At 24.9% G+C, this 26,869-nt stretch overlaps 1 protein-coding gene across 2 annotated transcripts in view; it reads right to left on the bottom strand.

The window, feature by feature from the left end:
• The window catches only part of LOC126909408 (potassium voltage-gated channel protein eag), a 66,493-nt gene that overhangs the window by 4,509 nt on the left and 35,115 nt on the right, over window positions 1–26,869 (bottom strand). The window contains exons 4-12 of one of the 2 annotated variants that reach the window (XM_050691834.1): window positions 15,397–15,497; window positions 15,164–15,296; window positions 11,457–11,588; window positions 5,061–5,200; window positions 4,531–4,926; window positions 1,806–1,974; window positions 1,485–1,739; window positions 1,218–1,417; window positions 769–1,021 (exon numbers count right to left, since the gene is read on the bottom strand). In XM_050691834.1, coding sequence (XP_050547791.1) covers window positions 769–1,021; window positions 1,218–1,417; window positions 1,485–1,739; window positions 1,806–1,974; window positions 4,531–4,926; window positions 5,061–5,200; window positions 11,457–11,588; window positions 15,164–15,296; window positions 15,397–15,497 — 1,779 coding nt within the window. The remainder of the gene's footprint in view (window positions 1–768; window positions 1,022–1,217; window positions 1,418–1,484; window positions 1,740–1,805; window positions 1,975–4,530; window positions 4,927–5,060; window positions 5,201–11,456; window positions 11,589–15,163; window positions 15,297–15,396; window positions 15,498–26,869) is intronic. The other variant, XM_050691840.1, reaches the window with a different exon arrangement.

The raw sequence follows: 26,869 nt of genomic DNA, 5'->3' as shown, positions 1-26,869 counted from the left end.
TAACCCCTCTCCAGAAGTTCCCAATGTAAGACCGAAAATTGACCAACACGATGTAGAAAATTTACAGCTTCATGATTTAGCTAACAAAAATACAATACAAATTTTCACAGAATTTGGTGTCGATGAATTTTTGAAAAATGACGTGGTAAACTGGACCGAGTCTAAAAGCTACTTAAAAGCAGAGGAAGTTTTTAAGAATCTTCGAGTTACCAATGACGTGGCAGAAAGAGGAGTTTCATTGATTCAAGACCTTAATCGCAAAATTACTCATGATGAGGATCAACTTCAGTTTCTCTTACAAGTAGTTTCTGAGCATCGGAAGATTTACCCTGATTGCAGCAAACACACTTTAAAAAAAAGCAATTCAACTTTTATATAATTTTTTAATTCTTTAGTAAGTAAAATTAGAAATGTTAAAAATGATTTATATAATATAGCTTGACTTATTGATAAAAAAATATAAGAACGTATACATAAAATAGTTTTCATTATTATTTTTTTAAGTTAAAAATTTTCAAATAGCTTGGGATGGCTCAAAAATTAATTTTTCGTGTTTTTTACAAGTGTAGGAGTATAACATAAAAAAAAAAAATTTTTTTTTGTCACTTTTAGACCACCTTAATATATATTTATAAAACTCATTAATATGATTTTCAAACATTTAATGTAGTGTATCAATTAAAAAAATGTCGGAAAAAATAATGAAGATTAGTACACATCCCAACTAACTTTACATGTAGTATCTAATTTAAAATAGGTTTTTAATACCTAAAATTGCAACAACTTCGTCGTCTTGGATGACTTCCAGTGAACCAGTCACAATAAAACAAAGTGAATCAATGGACTCGCCGGTATGAAAGAGAAGATCACCAGGTGCCGAGTGACTCATAGTGAAATGCATAGCGAGGGCACGTAAACAACCATCGCTAGCTAATCGAAAAGCCGGATGCTCATTGAACACTTTTCGGTTTAAATGAACACAGATGTCTGCTTTCATGTCTTTTGGGCAATAATTTAGTACCTGAAATATTTCAATCATTAAAATAAATGAAATAAATTGTACATAAGTATTAGTTATAATTGAACCTATGAATGTGTATTTATTAATTATTAAGGATTAAGATAATAATGTGCTGCGCTCTATGCAAGAAACCGGCAATAATATACATAAATAGAACTTAAAGAATAAAACACATAGTAATTTATTTATATATTACTTTATCTGTGTCCAAGCCTCGAGTCATCGCCCAAGTAGATACCACGTAGTCCATGACACGTTCGGATAATGCTTTCGGTACTTCATGTAATTTCATAAACTCTCGGACATTATTTAGCATATCGTGGTACTTAGCGGTTGCTGATGTCATTTGCTGTATAATCGTAGTAACGTGACCAAAAATTGTAGCGTACAATAGTGCTATAATAATAAATATTTAATTAAACAATTAAATTAATAATAAGTGGTGCCTGAAAATAATACTTACACGCAATTACCATCATACAAATAGTGAATATTTTTTCATTATCAGTTTCTGATGCCACGTTACCAAACCCTACACTTGTCATGCATGACATCGTGAAATACAACGCTGTCACGTACATTGTTTTTCTAGGAGGTCCGTGAACAAGTTCAGTAGAGTTAGCATCATCGGTCAATTGGTACGAATAAGGATATTGGGTAATGTTAGCCAATTTCCACAACCACGAGTATTGATAACCATTTTCGGCGTCAGATCGACCTAAGACAAATAGGCCACAACTAATTGTTTTTTACTGTTTCCTATGTATTTCGATTAAATACATACCTATAGAATACCATATGCATGCAAGCCAATGTGCAACTAACATATAGAAACACAAGAGCAGTATTAACATTGCTGCACCGTATTCTAAGTATCTATCTAGTTTTCTCACTACCCTACCCAGCCGTAGCAATCGAACCACTTTCAATGCACTGAAAAGACTTCCAATGCCCTGCATTAAAACACAATTATAATTTATAAATTTCAAAAATAAAACATTCTGTATCCTGACCCACAACATTTCTAGTAAAATTACTGGTCATATTCACTTTTAAATTTATAAAAAAAAATTAAAACAAAATCTGTAATGAATAATAATAGATCCATAAATTTCAAAATACTTTGTAAATTACGAAAAAAATATTTACATTTAATTAACGATAAGATACTTGTTAAACTTTTACTTTTATTTTTAGTTACAATATTATATTAATATGTTTATGATTTGAAAAAAAAATTAAAATTAAAGTGATTAAAGAAAATTATATCAAATAACCTTAAATAGTATTATATTTTACTGATTGAACAAAATCCGTATGAATTTTGTGAAATATAAGATGAAACAACGATTGCATTATATAAAATTGACTAAAATGTATTGAAATAAAGCCCTATTTGAATAAAAAAAAATGTAGCAAGATATTATATTATGATATTTTATAAGAGACGACAAAATTTAAGTATGATCCTATGTAGAAAAACAGAATGGTAAATATTTATCATGAAATATACGAATATTTACAGAAAGTTTTTTTTTGTAAGATTTATTATGCAAAATTATTGTCTAACTAAATAAAACGATTATTGTGTGTCAAATAATATGCGCATGGAAATTGTAACCAAAAAATGTATATATGCATTTTTTATTTTAAAAAAATTATCAAATCGTTTTTCCATTTGTTTTCGTGACTATTCGTGATCAAAATCTTATTATATTATACTGTGTGATCGCATAAACAGACATTTATTTTGTTCTTTATTAGTTTTTTACGACTTTAAATGATTATAAGTCACGATTTAGTACTCAACATTGGTAAAGTCATTTGATTTCGAACTTAAAAAATTACGGAATTGCATTATTCTGAACTTCTTTTTTTTATTCCTTCAAAAACTAGAATAATAGTATTCGCGACCGCATAATAAAGTAAATCAGGTAAAATTATTTTTAGTAAAACGGTCAAAGTAGTTTTATATCACTACCATATAGTTACTTGATTTCTCTTAATATAAGTGTAGTTGACAAACAGAATTATGAACGTTAATTAAATAAATAAAATGGATAAACACAATGAAAAAACATTTTTTAGGCAATAGTTTGTAAATAGCCAAATAGATAAAATGGCATATCTTTTTTCATTGATTTTGTACTAAAACTTATTAAAAGTCTGATGATTTTATATTAAGAAAAATATTGTTTTAGATTTTCTGTGCTGTAAAAGTTGACCTAATTATTTTTTTATACTTATAAATAAAAATAAATAAATTTTTATAATATTCATTTTAAATATAAAAAATCGTTGATAAATTTAAAAATGTATTATTACATAAAATAAAATGTATTCCTTATTATACTAGCTAAATTCAAAATGTATGTTTTTTGGTTTGAAAATTCATTTTGATTAAATAAAATCGATTTATTTTACATAAATACATGATATTTTAGAGAGGGAGGTATTTTATTAAATTAGAATAGTACTATAGATACTTCATTAAACTTAACGAATAAATCTAAAAATATTATCTATCTACGAACTTGTTTGAGTCTGTACAAGTGTAGTCATCGCAATTATTTTTCTTCGAATTCTTCGTTATAAAAATAACTTAGGAGATTTATTTTAAATAATTTATAATTAATTTTATAAATATCTTATGATGTTTTATTTAAACCCTATAAAATGATTTTCATTTTTTGGCGTCGTATATCAATCATTAACCTTATATTAAGTTTATTTTTTTGTATCAAATAAATTAAAAATAAGTAATTACACATTTCTTTAATCTATGATTTTTTTATTAAAGTCATGATGCTATTAAAATAAAATTTTATTAAAAAAAAAAATGAATTAACTTTATTTGCACATAAATTATATGACATTCTTCCTTATCGAAAATTTTCTGCTTAGATATCATAAAATATAGTAATTATATTGCTAAAAAAATTTCAACTATATTGTATCTTAATGAAACAATTTAACGACCAAAACGAAATTATTTACTATCTTTGTCTGGCATATAGTTGATTAAATACCATAATTTTCTTGATAGTATTTTAGAACCCTCTCTCATTTCGACTGAATAAAGTTCAGTTTCCTAATCCTTCAGCTACCGCAAATACTTTCTTTATATATTTGCTGTATAACTAAATATTTAGAGTAAACCAAAATCTCTAGCTTATTAAAACCCTTTTAAATATCATTTATAGTCTTTTAGACATTTTATAAAATAATGCTGCTGTAGAATTGTTAGATATCAAAAGTAATTATAATATAAACAAAAATTATCAACTATTTTATATAATGATACTAAATTTTTGAATATTTATGTAGAATACTCGAACGTTTTTTTAGTTTATTTTTACTCTTAAACAACTATTTGTTGCTTCAAAAAAAAAAATGTATATATTATATTCTAATTGGCATTCACTAATACAACATTCAATATTTAAATTTAAACTAATAAATAAATGTTTTAGGTCTTGTTATAGAACATATCAATAAACCCTACTCACTTCTTCGTCATGATCGAATGCATTGAATACATCGTATGGAAGACATGATAACAAGTCTATTACGAACCATGACCTTAAGTAATTCATTCTAATCACTTTTGGATCAGACACTACTTCTCCACCAGGACCGACGAACGTGGTATGAAAGTTAAGTACAATGTCTATAAAAAATATGACATCGACAATAGAATCTAAGACTAATAGGGACACGTCCTCGCTAGTTTTATTTTTGAACGCTACATTGTACGGTACCATGATAGCTGTATAAAACGTTAAGCATAGTATCACCCAATCCCAGATAGCTTTGAACGCACAATAATGTAAAAGGATGTGTGGAGGAGTTTTGGGAGCCTCCTGTCGATACTGTGGCATCACATCCGCGTTCAAGCTCATCATCTGAAATCATTTTCATGTATCATACTCAGTTTCATCGCATAAATAGTATTTATAAATAATATTGTTTTTGTATTTTGTATAAAATACATTATTCTTACATTAATTAATTAGGATAAAATTTGCACTATACTTACATGTGCTAAATGGGATTGCACATGTCTGGTAGAATCCTTGATGGAGACGGGATGAGAAGAAAACTGTGATACCAATGTCTTGCTCCTGGTGACCGACCTTGCCAGCTTTGCGAACTTGCTGAGGCCTGCTAACAGATCTCCTGGTGTTGGGCATGGCATAACAAAACAAACAAAAACAAACACCACTCAGCATGCAGTAAAAAACGAACGATAACAAGACAAGATTTTTAAATATGTTTAATGATATTTGTGATAATTTCTGGTGAATTATTTAATTAGAATAGAATTATTTAAGATTTCAATGAATATTTTGTTATCTCCAAATTTGTCATTTAAATAGATATTGTTTGATTAATAGAAATGTTTTTTTCTAAATAAAAATATTTTTGTTTATTTCAGTCAATGAGACATAGCATTTGTGAAAAACATTGTATATACTTCAAAAACTCAAATCATGCAAAACATTCTTAGTTTTTGATTATGTTAATCCATATGACAAAAAAATGAGAAACTTATAATGAAATGTGAATAAATGTAAAATATTAAACATCATAACACGGAAAACATTTTAAATGAAATATGGACACCACTTTAGTTGGACTAACCATAGTATTAATTTACTTTTATTAAAATAGAATAGTTTTATTGTTAAATAGGGTGTTCAAATTAATAGTGAATGAATACTTCTACTAAACGATCACCGCTAAGTTTTAACTATAAAATTGTTTTAGTTGATTGTAACAAGTTGTTGCTTGTAGATTATAATATAATCTACAAGCAACAACTTATATTATATTTATATTATAACAAAGAAAATATCTAAATTAAATCCTTCTACAATATTACAATTATCGATACAATATTCTTAACTATTTATTCGGTGGAAAATTCCAATTTTTAACATTTATTAATGAATTAAATTTTTTATGATACTTAGTAAGAAATATTTTTATATTATTATTATTATAAAAAATTTTCCAGAGAACAAATATTTATTTACTTAATAATTGTAATATCAAAATATAAATTAAAAAGTAATTTAAAAGATGAAAAACTTTTAATTGTTCATTCATTGGTGAAGTCACTTCATACAATAAAAAAGTTAATAAGACTGATATTAACTACTTATTTTACTGGTTAATTATTTTTATATTTTTTCTTTCTCTCTTTTGTCTTTCCTTTAAATTTTGTGATGTTAGTTATCCTAGACCTTATCTTTCATATATAATTGAAAAATTATAAGACTGCTTTGAATATAAAACATAAACTTTTTAATAAAAAACCAACCTTAACTAAGAAAAAGTGATGATATCACTTTGATAAGTGGTATATCATTGACCACTCGATTACTCCCAAAATAAATAAAATATTGAAAAAAAAATATTGTTTTTTTTAGTTACGCATATTTCATAATTTATCAGTTAATAATGAATTTTTAAAATATCCTTTATAACTTGAAGGTGTGAAAACTTCAAAATAGATTATTTTCTATTTTTTAAGCTATTTAAATGTTTATGTTACAATTTAAAAAAAAAATAAGTTGACAACCTTATAAGTTATGAAGGATGATTCCAGAAAATGTATAGCTGATAAATCAAGAAATATATGTAACTAATAGAAATCAAACATTTTTTTTTCTAATATTGTATTTATTTTGTAATCGAATGGTTTGTGATAGACTGATCACTTTGTAAATATCTTGTTTTTACTGAAATATTACATCACAAAACTGTTCCGTGTTTTTTTTTTGTTTTAGACTCATTTACTTTAAAAAAAAAATTCATAATAATTAAACTGTACGTCATTGTTACTTTGTTTATATTTGCTCACATACTGTTAACTACATCAACACGAGGAAGTAAAATCAACACAGTAAAAAATGATGATACATTTTTATTTTTATTTTATTTATTTTTTTGTCGGCCATTTTTCTTTTTGTAATCTAAAAAAATACTTTTAGAAAATATAATAAGTAATATTTATTTGTTTTATTTAAGGAATCTTTTGGCATACATGTAACATTTGAAATTGAATCCTAAAATTATTTAAATAGAAATAAGTATATAAATAAAAAAAATTAATCAATATGTTCCAATAACCATTTCAATTATTTAGTGAAAATATTTTAAAGAATGAAGCACAATGTCTCAATTATCTCAATGTAAAGTAGTACAGTGAATATAAAAATATGTTTGTTTTCATAAAGAATGAAGAACTAATTAATATGATATAAAACAAATAATGTTATGAAGAGTTTTTCATAAAACTAGATCTAATACAGAATTTTGAAATTAGGCAAAATTAACATAATAAATAATCAATTATATACTGTAATGACAATTATTAAAATATAAAGAAAATTGTTTATTTATTTTCATTATATTGACGTTTTAATTAAAAAGCTGTCACATTTTACCTCATATACTACTTTTACCCTGTATTCCCCATGTCACATAATAATCTATGAAGTTGACACGAAACACAAAAATCACCGCATTAAAAATAAAGCATGCAAATACAAAAATATCTGAATTCATATGATTCATAAATTTTTGATCAAAAAATTGTTTTACACCTTCCCTATTAACAAAATATAAATACACGTTATCCTAATAGAACTGAAATATGTTGATGTACAAGTTCATAATATGTTCTAGATTGCATTTTTGATTTTAAATATCTTCTCTTATTAATTATGATAAACATTGTCAAGAAAATACCAATTATATGTATTTATATGTGGAATTTTCATTGAGTATATTAATATGTGCATTTATATATTAAATGATAGTAACTTACAAAAACAAAAATTTTTGGCAAATAGTACTTCTAAAATTAGAAATAAAGCCTACAAATAAATTTACTATATTTACTGCACATCAATACTTCAAACCTTTATTAAATAATTTTGATATCAATATTAAATTATCTTATAGGATATGTTCTCTTATCTACAATTTATACAAAAATATATCTAAAAAAATCTACGTCTACTTAATAATTATTTTTGTATTAATCCGACTATATATTCGCATATCATGTTATTTAGTCAATTATGTTTATTAATTTAAAACTAAAAAAAATATTTAAATATTTAACTCAAAAAGCCAGAAAAATTACAAAAAACAAATCGCTCATAATTATTTCAAGAACAACGTTACCATCATCAGTGCTAAACACATACTGATAGCCTGACAGAAAAACTGCCTTGTACACCTCAAGTAATATTATCATCAAGTAACGTTATTACCAAGACGATTGCTACATTTTACAGTATTCACACAAATATAATAATGAATTTTTCAGTATGTCAAGATCACAATTCATTAAGTTACTGTTGTTTTTAAACAAGTTTTATTGATTAGTTGTATGGTTTTAATGAAGTGATTATAAATATACTTATACTTAATATAAAATTCATATAAGGGTTTTTTTAGTAATTTTTTTAGCTATTTGAGTTAAATATTTTTTAGTTATAAATTAGTACTTTAAATATATTAATTTATATGTATTGTTAATATAATAAAATATTAATAAATTAAGAAATTTGTGAGGTGAATAGTTTATCATATTATTTAATATTAATGTCGCATATAAGCATATTTTAGTTGGGCACAATCAATAATGAGAGTTTATCCAATGAAATATACTCTAGAACCTAAACGACCGTGCTCAGGTGTTGTTGTTTTAATTACTCCCTCGCCCTCATCTCTATATTCTATAATACCTTTACTTCGAATAGGCTATGTATTTATACTATATGTTTTTGTACTACCTATGTAATTTTATAAATATATTATGTGACATTGGAAATTATTACAATCACAACGGCAACACAACTAGCAATTCAAAACGTTATAAAAACAATTATACAATACAAACTTTTATTTTAACAATATATTCGAATGAATTATAATATTTAATAGAACCGATGAAACTTTTTAGTTTTTAGCATAGTCATTTTTAGTAATTTTATAATTGTGTTCAAAAAGTGTTAAAGGAATTTTTCTTAGGGTTTAATCATTACATAATATTAATGCTTATGGTTGCTACAAGCTAAAATTTTTCAAATTCCCAGCCCTTTCCAATCAATTAAAAAAAAAAATTTGACATTTTGCTTAATGAGCTAAGGCATATTTATAATTATAAACAAATTTTTACATATTAATCATAGGCTTTATATTGAAACCGCTTTGAGAAGTATGTTAAACAATTATAAGCGTCCATACTATAAAGTGGCGACTCAACTTCTAAAAACATTCAAATGAACTAAAATATTTAATATTTCTGTAAGGAAGCCAACTAAAAAATTAATTTTTATAATCTTTTATTAAATTTTTATAAAAATTATAATTATATTTTACGGTATTGGAGTATTTACGGTAGTACATATTTTGGTTAGTTAATTTATCCAAGTATGAATTATAAGCATCGCGAAAAGAAGTCCATTCATTAAGAAATACTAGATTAATAATTTTTAATCTAGTTGATGAATTATTGCACTCAGATAAAAATAATGTTATGTTTTGAAATCAATTTTCCTTTTTTCATATATACATACAACCAGTTTTTATTATCTCATTTCATTTTATGATTTCTACATCATCTTCAAATATATTTAGTACGATTCTCTTAAAAACAGTTTTGATTTGTAAAAAAAAATTATGTAAAAAAGAACTTATTTTTATTTCACTGTTATTCAAGTTTTCCAAAGTTAAGGAGGAGTACCAAATAACTTATTTTTAAGTGAATAGCAACTATGTTTAAAACCTTTTTAAGAATACACTTAACTAATTAGTTTTTAAGTGTCTAGATTTTTTATAGTGCATTGAATGAAAAATGAAATTTCTTTGTTATACTATGATAACGATTTACGATAATTCATTATTAGTTAATAAATTAGTTCATTATTACTCGTATTCATTATTTTTAAAATTTAAAACACAAAATTAACTTTATATTCAATTTGATTTTTCAATTCGGTTCTAATAATAAATCACGATAATGATAATATTTTTGCTTTCAAACTTTAGTAATTGAATAGCCATTTTCAAAACATTAACAACCCCCACAAAAAATAATTTCGATTCTAATATAAGTTGGCTTACTTACTATAGTCGAATCGATTTTATATGACTTTATATCATAAGACTATATCATATTATATCACTTTAGGATCACGAAAATATAACAAATCTTTAACAAATAAGCTTTTGATACAATTAAAATTTTGTTTAAAATAATTTTATAAATAGTTATTGCATTTTTAGACTATCTCGAAACATAATTTTTATTATTAATCACTAATAATAGGAAAAAATAAAAATCTGTAATTTTTGTTTTATGTAAAACTTCAATAAGAACATTTTTTCATAATTTTTTTTTTTTAACAAACAATTTTGTTTGTTTTTAGAACAATTTTAGGATATGTACCTATCGAGTTACAAGCATTGTAATAGTGTATATCCGCAGGCGGAATATACTGAAACTATTACAAGTTGCATCTACCCCGTTACATATCCACTCTTTGTATTAAAATGCGTATAATTCAATAAATACTTATATTAAAATTGTTATCAATTCATTAAATTATTTTTCGGTAAAAAGAAAACTACAAAATTACAAAATTATATTTTTTATTTGTGATAAATAATAAGAAATACTGTTTGAACGTAGTTTACCAAGGCAATAATTATTTTTAAAAAATGTCAATAAAATTATAATTGAATTTGTCATATCTTCGTAATTCACTCTGTATATAGAATAACAACATATTTTTGATGTATAGCTAATGGTACCCAAAAGTTATCATGAAATTTAACTACACTAATTTTTGATAATAAAGAATAAGATGTTCGTTAATTTGAGTGTCGAATAAAATTATTGTTTTAATTAGTGGTATTATATTTGAGAATAATTTTTTTTTAATACTTCTGGAAAATAGTTAATGAAAAATAATTATAATTTCATTGATTCGAGGAAAATCAATAAAGCCGTTAACAAAATAACAATATTTTCCATATCAATTTTGTATACTTTTTAAAATATCATTGCTACACATTTAAAATAATCTTAAATCTATCCATTTTTAAGTTGCATTAAAAATTTGTAATTATGTCCGTTTCATAATTCCATTTAATATATTTTTAAAACCTTCGAATATATTTNAATTCGAGGAAAATCAATAAAGCCGTTAACAAAATAACAATATTTTCCATATCAATTTTGTATACTTATTAAAATATCATTGCTACACATTTAAAATAATCTTAAGTATTTTTAAGTTGCATTAAAAATTTGTAATTATGTCCGTTTCATAATTCCATTTAATATATTTTTAAAACCTTCGAATATATTTAGTTTAACATTACAATGTTACATTAATATTTAACTTACCGCCTTTGGAGTCCTCTGATTCGATTGGTTGTTTGAGTGCTGTAATATCTCTGAATGTTAATAAAAACAGCACCACGAGGTCCCGCTCGTTTTTTATCGGAGCTATCTGCATCAGCAACCATAATGGAGTTTCTAACAAATATTATAAGATAGTATTATAAGGTCGTAGTAAAAGTTAACAAAGAAAATTTATTTAATTTCATTAAAAATGAAATGTATCATTTATTTGGCATGTTAGAAAAGTTAATTTTAATATCAGTATTCAACAAGTTAATTAATTCAATAATAAAATAAAAATTAATTGTGCTATTAATTAGATATATCATATATGACCATGCCAAATAAAAGTTAAAATACTACGTCCAAATTTTTATTAACCGTTTAACTACTCAGGTATAAAATATGAACTAATAGGTCATAAAGGCTATGTATGTAATTATATATTTCAGTAAACAAATTTATCTACACAGTAGTTAAATAAATAATAAAATTTAGCATTTATGATTTTAAATTATAATGAATTACTAATTATACTAGTCATATAAACTATTTATAGGTTTAGTGGACATCATATTTTAAATAAAGTATTGTAGTATAACTAATAATTAGTTAAAAGAATGTCCTACATAACATTTTAAATAAAATATTAGGTTAAACATTTTTTCATTCCTAGGTAACATCGAAAAATCATCATAAAGCCTTTCTTTTTCATTTAATACACCTATATAAAATAACTACCAAATATTTATTTACTGAAAATATACAATGTATGGTAAATCAATTTATCTATACATATTGCCCCTGAATGTTTTTCTTTATGAGATCAGATAAGCTTGTAAATTAATACAAATATTATTTTACCCTTTACATTAATACCAAGTGATATAAAATATATATATATATATTTAATTACGACCCAGAAAAGAAACTCTTTACACAGTTTATCTATTCTACACAATAAAACAATATGAGGACTTTCTTTTAGAAAAACTCCATAATAATAATTTATAAAGCATAAAATATGTATTTGAAATAACGTAGCACAAGTGTATAGAAAGCAGTATTAAGCTTAAACTTTTATTTCTCTATATTAATTGTGATTTATTAATTGTACGTAAAGCTAGAATAATTTAGTTCTACTTAGATACTTTTCAATCAATAACAAGGTATGTTAAGAGGATACTTAAGACTATATTATGAGTATAATAAATTATAAAATAATTATACAAATTTCCTTATTACTCAGGTAGTTAAATTAATTCTAAAAGAGAAATAATTCTTATAAAAAAAGTATTCGCATACCAATTTTAATATTAATTATATTGTTCCATTTTAGTAAAATGATTCAATTTTATAAAAATTGATCATTTTATTTTTTTATTTTCGTTAAAATATGTTTAAAAACTAAGTCGATCGATATTATACAATATTAACATTAAACATTTACATATTTTTTGAATATGCTTAAGTTAATAGATATTAATGACATTTAGAATACAAAAACTAATAAACTCTATAATTCGTGAGCGCAAGATTGATTTAATGTTAATATTTCTATTCTATCTACTAAACTATATTGTGTATTGTTATTAAAACTGAGGAAGTAATTGTCTGTGTTGTCTTATAAACGTATTTGTTCATTAAAAGCATAACAATATAAGCTATACGGGTACAATATTAAATAACTCAAAAGCGATAATAGATCTAATAAGATATTTGGGTTCTAAAAAAAGATCTATCAATGTAAAATATGATGTCAAAAAGTTTTCAAATAGGAACTGAGCGAAAATAAAAATATAATTATAATAATATTATGTCATTAAATACATTATCGAATACATCAAATAAACCGATGGATTTCTACAGTACTTGCCCAGTCCTAAAGTCAACATACCTTCTGGCAAATCTGTGTTGATACATGTATTGAAAAACAAAGACACTTTAGTTGATTAATTCTTAATAAAAAAAAAATATTACTTAATAATATTGATATTAAATTTATAATTTTGTTTATTTTCGATTTAATGTTCAATAAAATAATACACAAAGGCCATGTGTAATTTAAGTGTACTTAATTTAAGGTTTTTTGTTTTATTTTTTGCCTTATTTAACAATGATCAATAACATGTATGAAATAATTGTATGTTGACTAAGAAAAGAAGGTTTCGTTTTCTTTTTACACCATAATATCGTATAGTATAAATAAATAATGAAATATTATTCAATTAGTATAAGAGTATAAGAGAAAACTAACTGACGCAAAGATGGCTAAAATTTTTATCTAATTTTACAAATCTAATTATGAATATAGTGAGACTTTTTATAAACTATTTAGATTATATTCATATAATTTTTTCTTGAAGTATTTTCAACAATTATTCAAATATCAATTTTAACTAACAAATAAATAAGTTAAATATTTTATTTAATCATAATCACTATTAAAATAAAAAACCTATTAAATATGGATAGATGTCATTTGATAGTTATTTATTATTATTATGATTGATTTATGTATACTAGATATATAGTATATAATCAAGTGTATTTAAATTATATTAAAAAACTTCATGAAAACGACCCATATAATAAAATTTCAGTAACTATATAACTAATCTTATAATGAACCGACATTATCTGAATTTGATTTAGATAAATGAATTTTTGAAATCTAGGTAAATGCAGTTCCGTCGTATAGTTTTGTTCAAAACTCTATCATAAATCAATGTAATTTATCAGAAAAAATCTTTTAAATATAAAAATGTAACACACATGTTGGTGAAAATATTAAAGAAAGGTTTTAACAAAATGTTAGATTAATTTTTAATCGATAATTGACTTTCATTAAGCTAATCTTATGTAACCTTTTGATTTATTTCAAAAATTGCTATCGTTTTAAATTTTAATTTGATTAGTAATTTTTTTTTAATAAATAATTGTTTTAATTAAGGAGATTTATTTATTTAAAAACTTTTGTGCTTGAATAAATGAAAATAATATAAAATGTTAATATTGAAAAAATTTACATCGGTTATTTTAGTAAGTTATATTTATTTTTAAACATAAATATTAGATATTCGATAAATTTCAAAAAAAGACTTTTAAAAATGTGATAAAAATTTTATTTAAATTACTATGGTGTTTATATTAATTAAAATAAATGTTTTGATTGAAAAATTTTTATTAAATATCATTATTATTTAATTAAAAACGAAAGTCTATCAAATTCAAAATACACTATAAATTACGAAATAGTTTTATAGGAAATAAAAAAATATTATTTCAACCACAATACTATTTAGACAGTGAAATGAAATAACTTAATTTCCGATTTGAACAATATCAGTGAATTCAATTTTTTTTTTTTTTTTTTTTTTAACAGATATTGTATACAATTTCAGGGCCCATAAGTACAATGTTTTTGAAATTTTATAAAATATTCTAAAAAAAAAAAAATGATTGTTATCATTTACATTCTGTGGTTTGATTATTTCAGGTGTAACACCACAAAAATATTTAAATGATATTGTATGACCTCAATGAATTCAATGGTTTAAAATATTTTTTAAAATTTGAAAGGATTCAAGGGAACAGTCAAATAAAAATACTTTTTCGCTATAACATTAAGGAGAAATTTCCAATGTCATATAGTATTTTTAAATAATCTAAAAATAAAAAATAACTTTAATTATAGTGTAAGTACATACTATTTTTTTTGTACAGCAAAATTTCAAATTGGTCGTGGTAATGACTTTCCAGCACCTCGTCTATTCTGCAAATGGTATCTTTATCCGTTAGATCACCATACATAAATGAACAGCGGCATGATTTTTGCATAACCTTTAAAGTATAAATATGAGCAGAGAGTTAACGATTTGAGTCATTTGCATTTTGTTAAAAATAAATAGCTCGAAAGAGAATTTATCCAATTGTGAATTACCTCCGCCCGGTTGTATCCAGATATTTTACAGAAAGACTCGTTACAGTAGACAATTGGAAAGTCGACAATCTGTGCGTTTGCCAAAAGAAAACTGCTGTCAGCTATAAAAATTAAAATATTTATTATGATCCTTCTTAGATGAAAATTCTCGTTTATAGTTGCAATTTAAATACTTTTTATATCTAAAATATTTATGGTCGATAATCTGTTGTAACATTAAAATATTAAATACAATAATGATCTTTAATAAAATATCTAGGAAGCAACATCTTAATCACTATACATATTTTAAATACAAATATTACTTTGACATTTAAATTATTTGTATAACACTTCTAATGGAAGTTTATAGGATTGTATTGTATTGCATTTCAAAATAGTCTTTTTAAAATATACTTAGACCAGATCAAAATTTATTATTAAAATCAAAATGCAATAATTTAGTCACGATTGTTTTATGCGTATTATTATTGTAATTTTAGTCATATTTCTATAAAAATATATTTCTTCCTTCGGATATGTACCTGAATTATTTAATCAAAAGGCTTTGAAAAGAAACTCATTTTATAATAAAATAGATTTTTTAAGATTATTTCAAAAAATGTTTGTAATATAAAGCGTTATTTTGAGCTTTCATAAAGTAGTGACCGTCCTAACCATTTGTTTAAAAAAGTTTTATAATTTCAAAGATAGTCCGACTCATCCATAGTTATAATATATATTAAATTAAAAATGATCTTAAGAGTAATGCGCTATAAAGAAATCACAAGGCCTTGGTTGACTGAGGGAATAGTTTGAGTCTCCAATATCCAATGGATAAAATGAGCTCATTCTGAATAAAGCGATGGACCTTTTTTACTCATCAATTCATAATCTGGTTAAAGATTAGTGAAAATTTTCTTATTGCGGGCCTACTGAAAATATCCGCTTCAGGCCTCCTCACTTCTAAAATCGGTCGTAATCCTGTAAAACTTTTTTTTCATAAACATTCCTCACGACTTCTAAAGTTAATTAATAAGTTATTTATTTATATACCCTTTTTTAGTTTAATATCAGTCATTTAAATACTAATATCTTAATTAATACAACAATTTTAATGTATTAATTTTGAATGTATTTATAGTGAATAAATATTTTCATAGAACTAATTCATTTTTATCTTAAAAACAAAGTATTGCTTTATGGTTTTGCATGGTATCACCTGTAGACCTTAGTTGCGACAATTGATTAAACCACATTGTGGTAACATTGGGAGCGATACGCTTGGTGTGCTTTTTCTGCGCCACTCGGTGTAAACAATAACAGTGCACGTGTCATCAAAACCGTACACACAAAATAAATTACTTTTACATTAACTGTACTCAGAATTTTTACTACTGTGTAATAAACACTTATGATTTTTGTAGGATACTTAAATTAACTTCTATTGAAAACGTTTTTTTTTTTTAAATAAAGCAACACACATATTTAACTAGCTTATAAAAGAGGACATAATTTAATTAAGAAAATGTTTAGTTGATAACAACTTTTGGACCAGTATTTACGAAGTTATTAACAATTTATAATAATTACTGGAGGTGAGAAGTGGGTGCTGCTGCTATTTTTATCACTAATTTCTCGTCTTAACTCTTCCTCTTGCCTAAGTATAGAAACGAGAATAACTTCCAAAGAATTGGTCCAAAAGTTGTTATCGACGAGTCATTTTTTTAATTATATCATTATCTATTAAATAAGCTAGTTAATTATGTAAGGAATATTAAGAACAGTTATGGAAATGAATGTCGAGGGAAATATAGGTAGAGGAAGATCAAAAAATACGGAGGGATGTTATTAAATGTAATATGAGGATGGCTGATGTGTGTGTAAATGATGTGGGAGATCGTGTCAACTGAAAGTTTAGGATAAGGGTTGAGATAAAGAGGAGAAAAAAAGAAAAAGAAGGGAGCTATGTAAGTAGCCATTTGAAAGAATAAAGCTGACACCTTTAAAAGAAGGGATAATCCCAAAAAAGTCATTTATAGCTAAAAATCAAAACGTATCCGAAAAATTCAACATTTTTTTTTCCAATATTATTTTTATTTTAGAGTAATCTAGTGATTTTTGATAAACCGATATATATATATATATTGTTTCAATAAAAGGTTTTCCAAAAATTTAAAATATTTGATTTTTGCAAAAAACTTTTAAGAACCATTTTTGATATCAAGTTAATTAGAAGAAAACATTATTTCTAAGGATAGAATTTAGGACTTAATTTCAAAAGTTAAATAGGAACCTATTTATTTTATTTATTTTTTACTATTAAATGTGAAATGGATTAAATAAAATTTTGCCTGATAAATAACTAATTTTATAATAAAACTTTTGAAATATTAACAATTATATGTTTAGAAAGACAAGATATGGCGTAGGGTTTTGTGATGCATTGTATTTACCATAGTACACAGATAACAATTCTTCTACGCTACGCATCTTAGTTGCCTATAGCTGAAAATTAACTCAAAAAGTAGTAATACACAACTAGCTATCCATCAGTCAAAATTTTATTTAAACTATTCTTAATTTATTAGTAAAAAATAATAATAGCTTCCTACTTATTATTTGAAAGGTTTTTAAAAATAAATAAAATTTTATTTATACATTTTTATAAAAAAAATATTGTTTCATGAAAAAATGGGGGTACACTTATCCCTTATTCTTTTATTATTAGCAGAACACTTTTTAAAACTATTGACAATTATAAAAATTTATTTAAAAAATGAAAATAATTATGACATTAAAAAAGAGCACAAAAAATAATATTTTACGAAAAAATGTGTGTTAGTATTCTTAATAAATCATATTGTATAAATAGTGATTGGCAATTTTTTAACAAATGTCTGAAAATCGTATTATGACAACAACAGGAGATAACATATTTATCTAAAAAAAAATGTGCTCAGGGTTTAATAAACCCAATAGCACTTTTACGACATGAAACATCAACTATATAAAAGAAAAGTTTACTCAATGTATAAAAAAAATAATATTAGGATAAGTTGACAAACATCGCTCTTAAAAACCACTTGGAAGATTATATACTTTTTGTTAAACGATTTACTGCCACCATCAAAATAACAGGCTAAATGAAGCTTCATTTTTGTTCATTAAAAAACCTATTTAATGAACTGCGTACACATTGAGTGCATAATGATGAAAAATATTTTAAAAGCAATAACGTTCGTTCAATAATCGAATAAATTTTTGGCATTCATTACATATTTTCTGAAAGGTATTCATTCACTAATGTAATTTGAAAATTGCAATAAAATCAGATATCCATAGAACGATCCTCCTCATTATACTTTATATGCAGAGAAATATTTTTTACCTTAATACCTAAAGTTAATACACAAATTCGTTAATTTAAATATTTTTGTGGATCAAAGAAATATTCAATACGTTAACTGAATTTAAAATTGCAATATTGTACAAGTTTTATTTCGATAAATACTAGTGCAAAAAATTATAATTTTGACTAAATAAATATCTCTTAATTAAACGTTTACAGACACTTGTAGCCTCTTACTCATAAACTACAGTAGAGTGCCTATCTCTCAGTAATGTCCTTTTTGTTGGCGCTTAACTTGAGTAGTACAAGAGTGTTCCAACAGAAAAAAATGTACGATCAACATATTAAAATCTCTAATTATCATTTGTTGCAATGTTCTTATCGACACTTTAAATAAAAATCGATTGACTTAGATTTAATAATATCAATGCTTAAACTGCGTTGCTTTTTAGGGGCAATTCATTATTAAGTCAAATATAGGCTAAATAAGGAGATGAATGAGGGTAGCCAGTGATGGTAGAAAAGTGATAGTAGAGCGGACGATGGTGGCTGGCGAGCGCGAGGAAGTCTCACGCAGATCAATAGCAGCACCCCGGTCGAGGGGAGAATTCAGTCGCTACCACAGCCACGGTAAAACGAAGGATGAAGTGGATCAGGAGTCGGTCCCAACGCTTATTCTAGTATCTTTCCAAGGCCTTTCATTTTTGGCTGTATCGCATTGAAGCAGTTTCGTTAACTACTCTAAAACTACCCCTACCTATACAATTACTTTTAAACAAATTGTTGCACAGCAATAATATACATTGGGTACCTAATTAGTAAAAATGAATGCTAACCATTTGAAAGAGACTAATGGAATTCACAGTGACCTTTATGTACACGGCTATTGACCCAAAAGCTTGTGGCGTTGTGACGTCACTCGTTCCCATGACGTCATGTCCAAAGCATAACCGTCATCCCTTAACCGCACATTGTACTCCGGTAACCCACTAACGTACAAAACACATAAGAGTATGTGAATCTATCTATTCAAATATCACAATATCAAGTAATCAAATGATGATTGATTCAACACAAAAATGTTTTACTAAGGTGTTAATGAACTTTAATAAACTCGGTTTTGTCTTAAATACAATAGAGTGTCCATTTTTGAAAATCGAAAAAGGGGTAGGTGCAAAATTTACATTCGTGTATCGACCGACTACCATCGTCGTTACGGTCTTCACTTGTTACATATATCGTTCTATAATATTGTAACTCAGTAAAATGTTTTAGAACAATATCACATAGAGATAATCATATTTTACGGAAGAATTTTAAATAAGTTTTCTTGCAACGAGTTATTTTGCAAATATTCAGAATTATAAAGTTTAATTTATATAAATATTAACGATGAAAATATTCACCTAGTTTCACCTAATCGATAGCTTTTTCACATGACTATCAAATATAATTTTAAAATAATGCTGAAACTACGGAATATCATTTTCAATATAAAATAACAAATTACAAAAGATTTGCCGAATAGTAATATTGTATGGTTTGATTATGTATTTGAATAAGACAATATTACCGTTGAATATTTATCGCATATTTCGGTAGTCATTGTTTATTCTAATTTATGTTTGATTATACAAAAAAACGGAGCTATAACTAATTATATTTCGCACTGTGTCTGAACACCACACTGTTCTTATATAATACACATAGAATTTACAACAATTTGGATAGATAATAATTACTTAAAAAAAATTAAGTTGATGAACTTGAGTTTAAATTTTCCTGCTTGGAGTAAGACAAAGTTTTGAACATACTTTTCTATAAAGTTTTTCTAAAAACTAAAATATCTTAATTTATATTCAATTGTATAAAACCCAAAAAAATATTTTGTACTTCCTTGTATTGACATTGACGTGATTGTGTAAGTATAATTTTATGCGAACTACATTGTTCTAAAGTAAACCCTCTTAAACTTAATGAGACATATAGACCAATTTCGTACAAATGAAATTAGGTCAAATAAAAAAGTTTTGAAAAACTTTTAAAACAACCAGTTGTACAAAATAATTATTTAAGATTGTAGAGGTAATTTATAATATCAATAGAACGACAAACTTTTGAATATTCAAATGATACATAGAGACTAATAATATCGATCAATCTTGAATAATAGAAAATGTGTAATTTAAATCTTCCTTTGCATAAGAAATTAGTATTCTAGACATTAAAAAAAAGAAAAAAGTGCTATTTTTTATTGTAAAATAAATATAATATAAAACAGTGTGCTAAACGTATACACTACGTATATTTTCCACGAATGCACAATTATTCTAGTGTTTGGATTTTCATTAAATCATTTTTTAATAAAGAGATAAATGGTAAATGGTTATCATTTTTTACGTATGGTACTGAAAAAATTAACCCTTAATTAACCTGAAATACACGTTATATGAAAACAAGGCTAATGAAATAATAATTATTTCAAATGTAAAAGATCTAATGATAATTAAGTAAAATTACTGAATGCTACATTAGCTTTTTTAAATTGCAATTAACAGTAAGATAAATTATGTTGTATATTATTTGATTTGAGTGCATTATTTTACTGAAATAATAAATGTGTATTCTAAAGATATTTTACTAAAAAAGGAACAGTTCTTCAGTTAAAAAACAATAGATGGTTAATTATTATGAAATGGGCGATAACTCAGCTCTACTACATCAAATTAATTGTGAACGTTGTTCAATTGTCTAGTACGTTCGTTTTCAGTTGTTAACAAGACCACTAGAAACGACATCTTGTTCGTCATTTCTTTGCCAAAACTTTAACCCCATAAAAACGTTTTACTATTTTTTAGATTAGTGTTTGCTGTTAAAACTAGTTGATCATTTTCGTGTTTTTAACACCTATTATGGTTGTTGAGAAACGATAAATAAAATTTTGATATGTTAAATTTAATAGCATACATAATATTTTATATTAGAAAGCAAAACTATATGGATAGTAGTGTAAAGAATGAAAATAATAACAACCAGAAACATTAAGTGCTATTATTATAACCCGCACAAAACTTGAATAATATAAGACCTAGAGGTTGAGCGTAACATATAGTAAAATTTAAATTTTAAATCAAAAGTCCATTAGCATCTCAAATCCGCAAAAATGCACGTGCACATCAATTCGAATTTTAAACCAGTAAAAAGTAGTCTTCCATGTTAAAACTTTCAACTTTTCCATTGAATAATAAAAAGTATAACCACACTAGGTTCATACCGTGAATACATAATCGATTTATAATAACGTTAAAAACAAGTTTAAAATTTTAAGTTTTATAAAATTCAAATATTAATGTTAATTTTCATCGTTAAAAATAATTCTTCCATTGAAGCGAATTTCTTTAGATGTGAAAATAATTTTAAATACTTAAGAAACAAATTATGTGTTGGACATTTATTAATCATATATGCAATTGTTTATTTTAATATAACGAGGGTCTAGTATTAAAAGAGCATATCAAACAAAACATGGAATTTTAGACCAATAGTATATTCCAACCAGTATTTTTATTAAATTTTTTTTTATGGTTTTTAAAAATGATTCACCGTTAAAGTTAACGGAAGGTATGTTTTTTTAAGATGACATTTTTACATTAGTGACTAAATGAATTTCAATTAAATATATAATTTTGTTCTTAATTAATAATGTACTAGGCTCTAAAGTTGACAAAGTGCCCATAAGAGCTAATAAAATCTTAAATTTGCAACATATTTTTCAAAAATAATGGTTTATAACGTTATTTTAGCATATAATTTTTTATTAATGCGTTTAAAAATGTTTTTATAATACTATTTTCAAAAATTCTTTAAAATGATTATTGAATTGGACATAATTTAGCACGCTTATTGAACTCATCAATTTAAAACAACCGAAAAACTAAGTTATGTTTTGCTGAATACTAAATCATTAGCAATCTTAATTTTTTAAATAACTTAATATTTTTTAAACATTCTTTGCTTTTTTTATAAAATTATTCGATTAAACTTTTCAGTAGCATTGTTTGCTTATAACTATTGTAATAATTCATAATAACGAATAAATATTACAAATCGAATAATATTGACACCAGTTATTATTTTAAAATATGAACGCATTTAAATAAGTATCTTGTAAGGCTTTTCAATTACATGTCACTAACTGCATTAATTAAATTGAATAGACATAAAAATAGAAAATTTACAGATGGAGTTTTTGTAGTATTGATTTTTCAAGGAACGTGTCGACTTCGAAAACGCTCCCGAGAAGTCATCAAATACTTTGTTAAAAGTTTCTCTACGCCAGGTTTACGTTGGTAAACTTTAATACGGTATTCTCTTATTTACTCCAGAGAAAGTTCATTTTTCCAACGTGGCTGTCAGTAAGTCATTGAACGATAACATATGTTTTACTAAAGCTGTAACAGGTCCTGTTCGCCTTATTCGGCCAAGTTTATCAAATCAAATCTCGCGTCTGTCAGTAAATTATTTGCAACTTGAAATGTTTTCATAAAACTGATTGCCACACCATGCGAAGAAAACGCTTAGAGACGATAAAGTATATTTCATCGAAAATGTGCTCATAATATTAATGGAAAACATTTTATTGAGGAGAAATATCAAGACTCGAATGTTACCGCTGAAAACATAGGTAGATACTCAAAATTGTATCATCATGGCCGAATTTGAGAGTTTTTCACGTTGCTCTACAAAAAAATAAACGTATCCTGAATACAAATCAGTTTTTCGTTAAAGTATTCACGTTGCATGACCTCCTCCACCCACGTACAACGAAAACTGTTAGACTAAAGGAACTCAATGGACGAATTATTCAAATCGTTTTAAATCTAAAATGGCAGAGTAACGTCTGTCTTGCGTTGGTATAATAACACGGTATATTATAATATTTTTGTGTATAAAATAATGCTGTGCCAACTCGCATATTTACCATAATAAAACACATAGCGTCACAAAATTGCGGGAAAAAATGTATTTTCTTTTAATGAAAAACAATTCAATAGAAACTGTAAGGTTTCACTGACGATTTTAATAAATATAAATGTTTTTAAACGTAATTGACTGTTGCATTATCAAGAAATCAATGCAAGTCTTAACTTTGGAACATTATACTTTACAAAGAGTCACAAAAGAGAGGAATACGTTTTTATACGATAAGTATAATGATGCCATTTAACCAAACGAGAGCACAAAACTTGACGACGTTACTCAATTTTATATCGAAAGCTTTTTCACTGAATTAGTTTTTTTTTTTTTTTTCATTGAGTAAACTTCTCTTTTTCATAAAAACACTTTAATATTGTGTTCTATTACAGTAGTTAATCCATGAACCATTATGATGGAACGAAACTTATTTTATCGAGTATTTTATTATTAATAGTAATATTGATAATAATATACAATATGTAATATCACATGAAAATTATCGTTGATTATTAATTACTATTATCACACAGTTTCACTGCTACAGTTATAATTAGGTTATGCATAGTTTATACTATTGTAATGTGTACACATTTTGTAATAACTTCAAATATTAAGCTATAAAACTTGAAAGTTGTTTCTCTTGGTAACTTTTTGCAATAAAGAATTGATCATTACTATAGTAATGACTTCAAAATATTTCCCTACAAGTTTTAACATTTGATGTTAAAATGCCTACATAAATAGCTGTCTTACAAAATAATTTTAATTAAAATGAGCGTGTTTATGTTCGCGTAGGATACAAACATTAATAAGAGCTTGTATTCTTTGATACAAACACAAACTATGGAAATATTTATTTCTAAAAACTCATCTTTGTTTCTTTATCATTTGTGTATAAATAACAACTTTGTAGTTAATATACAATATAGTAATACTGTCGTTGTAAGTAGTAAAATTTTAAATAAAAAATTTCACTTTAAAAATCTTTAAAATTTAAATATTTCTAAAAAATAAACAACATAATGGAGATCTGCATAGTATACATCATTACATATTGAAATTCGACAGTGATTAAAATCACATATAACACTTCAATGCGATTGTTTATAAAAAAAATTATTAGAAAAAATGATTACAAATTTTGTCTTTGGTTGCCAACTATTCACAGAAAAATGTTTTCTTCTATCACATTGGTTTATGTTAGCTTTATTTTGAAATTTATTTAAAGGATACGGGTTTTTGGAAAATTACCAAAAATTGAAGACAAATTTTTGATATTACCTTTAAACTTAAACATATAAATTACAATTTTTCAACACCTCTATTTAATTCACCACCAGTTTTTTTGTTATATTTTAATTTTCAAAAAAAAATGTCGTTAACAAGAAAAATATATAAAATACTATCAATAAAAAATTGGTAATAATCCGTTTTATTTTCAATTATAAATTTACAACTAAAAATATTAATATTGAATTTTTTGTAACAATTATAACTTAAGGACCATTTGAGGTCATACATATAAAAATAACAAATCTATTCTGTAACCAAACCAAAACTTAACTAATTTAGAACAGTGTTACCGAAACTACTATAACAATAGATATCAAGTACGTTTCTATCATCATTGTGCTGACACCCACAACTCTGTGTCTCGTCACCCATCGAAAACACAACAACAGTAGTAACGTTTAGACCATTATAAGTATACTTTTTTTTTACAATATAATAAAAAGTGACTGAAATAAAAAACTTTAATCTTGTAAGACTATTTCTTTATTATTTAACAGAATTAATTGTGTTTATTTATCAATGTAATTTTATCACCACTGTTTGAGTATTGGCATCGGGTGAAAGTGATAACAGCGAAAAAAAGAGAGATTGTTCAACCACATGAAAGCCAAACAATATATCTGTGTGAATAAGTTTGATGCTACTACTACTAATTACGTCTCTCTTGATGCTGAATTAAAAAGGTCACGTGGTCGTATCTGTTTCATATTTACGAAGCAATCTCTTAAAATGGAGTAAATAAAAGCTATGAACGAACGATTTGGGTAGTTAAAGGTGGTGAATGAAAAAAGCCAAACCGTGGATAAAAATAACAATTAAAAAAACGATTTTTTGTTAAATTATTTATATGGAGTATGATGTTTGTTTTTATTATGTGTATTTTAATTTGTTTATTTTTTCAATGTCATGTCTCATTAAATTTATTTAATAAGTAGTATAATAAATTTAATATAATATGCAAATGAATTTTTTTTAATTATATATATATAACAAAAGAGTTAAAAAAAAAAAATAGTACCTTATAATATTTTTTATATCTAATAGTAGAACGAACTCGGAATCATCACATTTCTAAACGGACTCTTAACGTATCCTTTTTTAGTGTGGATGAAAGATTATACAATGTATCAGTACCAATGCACTACTTAAAACTATTATGACATCTGTCATGAATAATGTAGGTGATGATCAGTAATTCCGAATTATAAATAAATTTGCCAAGAGTGTACTTTTACATAATAAATAAACAGATTGAAATAAAATTAGATCGGGTAAATAGCTAAAACTGAATGTTCGTCATTATTAACTGAATAATATATTAAATAAAAAGTTTGAATAGTTTGGGAATTTCAACAGAAATATTAAAAAAAATTTTAGATTGAATTTCCTTGAATTTTACAACGCTTATTATATATCTTATAAACTTTGAACAACATAATTCAATATAATTGTTAAGGTTTTGACAATTTTCAAAAATGAGTATTTGCGTTATGAGAAATACAAACATTTGAATGACTAGTTTTTATTATTTTCGTACGCATTTCCAAAAAAAAAAAAAATGTCTAAGATATTTCTAGAATATAAAATTCTGCGCTAACACTCTTAATGTCCATAAACCAATCATCGTCAAACATTATATACTTTCAACTGTTGCTGTACAATATTTTTTCTAATTTAGTTTAACAAACCATTGCTGTGAATTTATCTTTCGGCAAAAAGTTTATGATGCACGTAGAAACAGAGACACAAAATTAACGATGTCTTCGAAGGGAATGTGAACAAAACAAAAGAAATAAAATGGTGGACTGCAGTCATTACAACAGTCAGTGACGTTATGTGTTTAGTGTGCGTTAAACGTAATAATTCAGTTTT

Source organism: Daktulosphaira vitifoliae, unplaced genomic scaffold, assembly GCF_025091365.1.
Source record: "Daktulosphaira vitifoliae isolate Bord-2020 unplaced genomic scaffold, ASM2509136v1 Scaffold_1, whole genome shotgun sequence".
Lineage (NCBI taxonomy): Eukaryota > Metazoa > Arthropoda > Insecta > Hemiptera > Phylloxeridae > Daktulosphaira > Daktulosphaira vitifoliae.
Note: the sequence above shows the minus strand (reverse complement) of the source record. Positions and strands in the feature narration are given on the sequence as shown.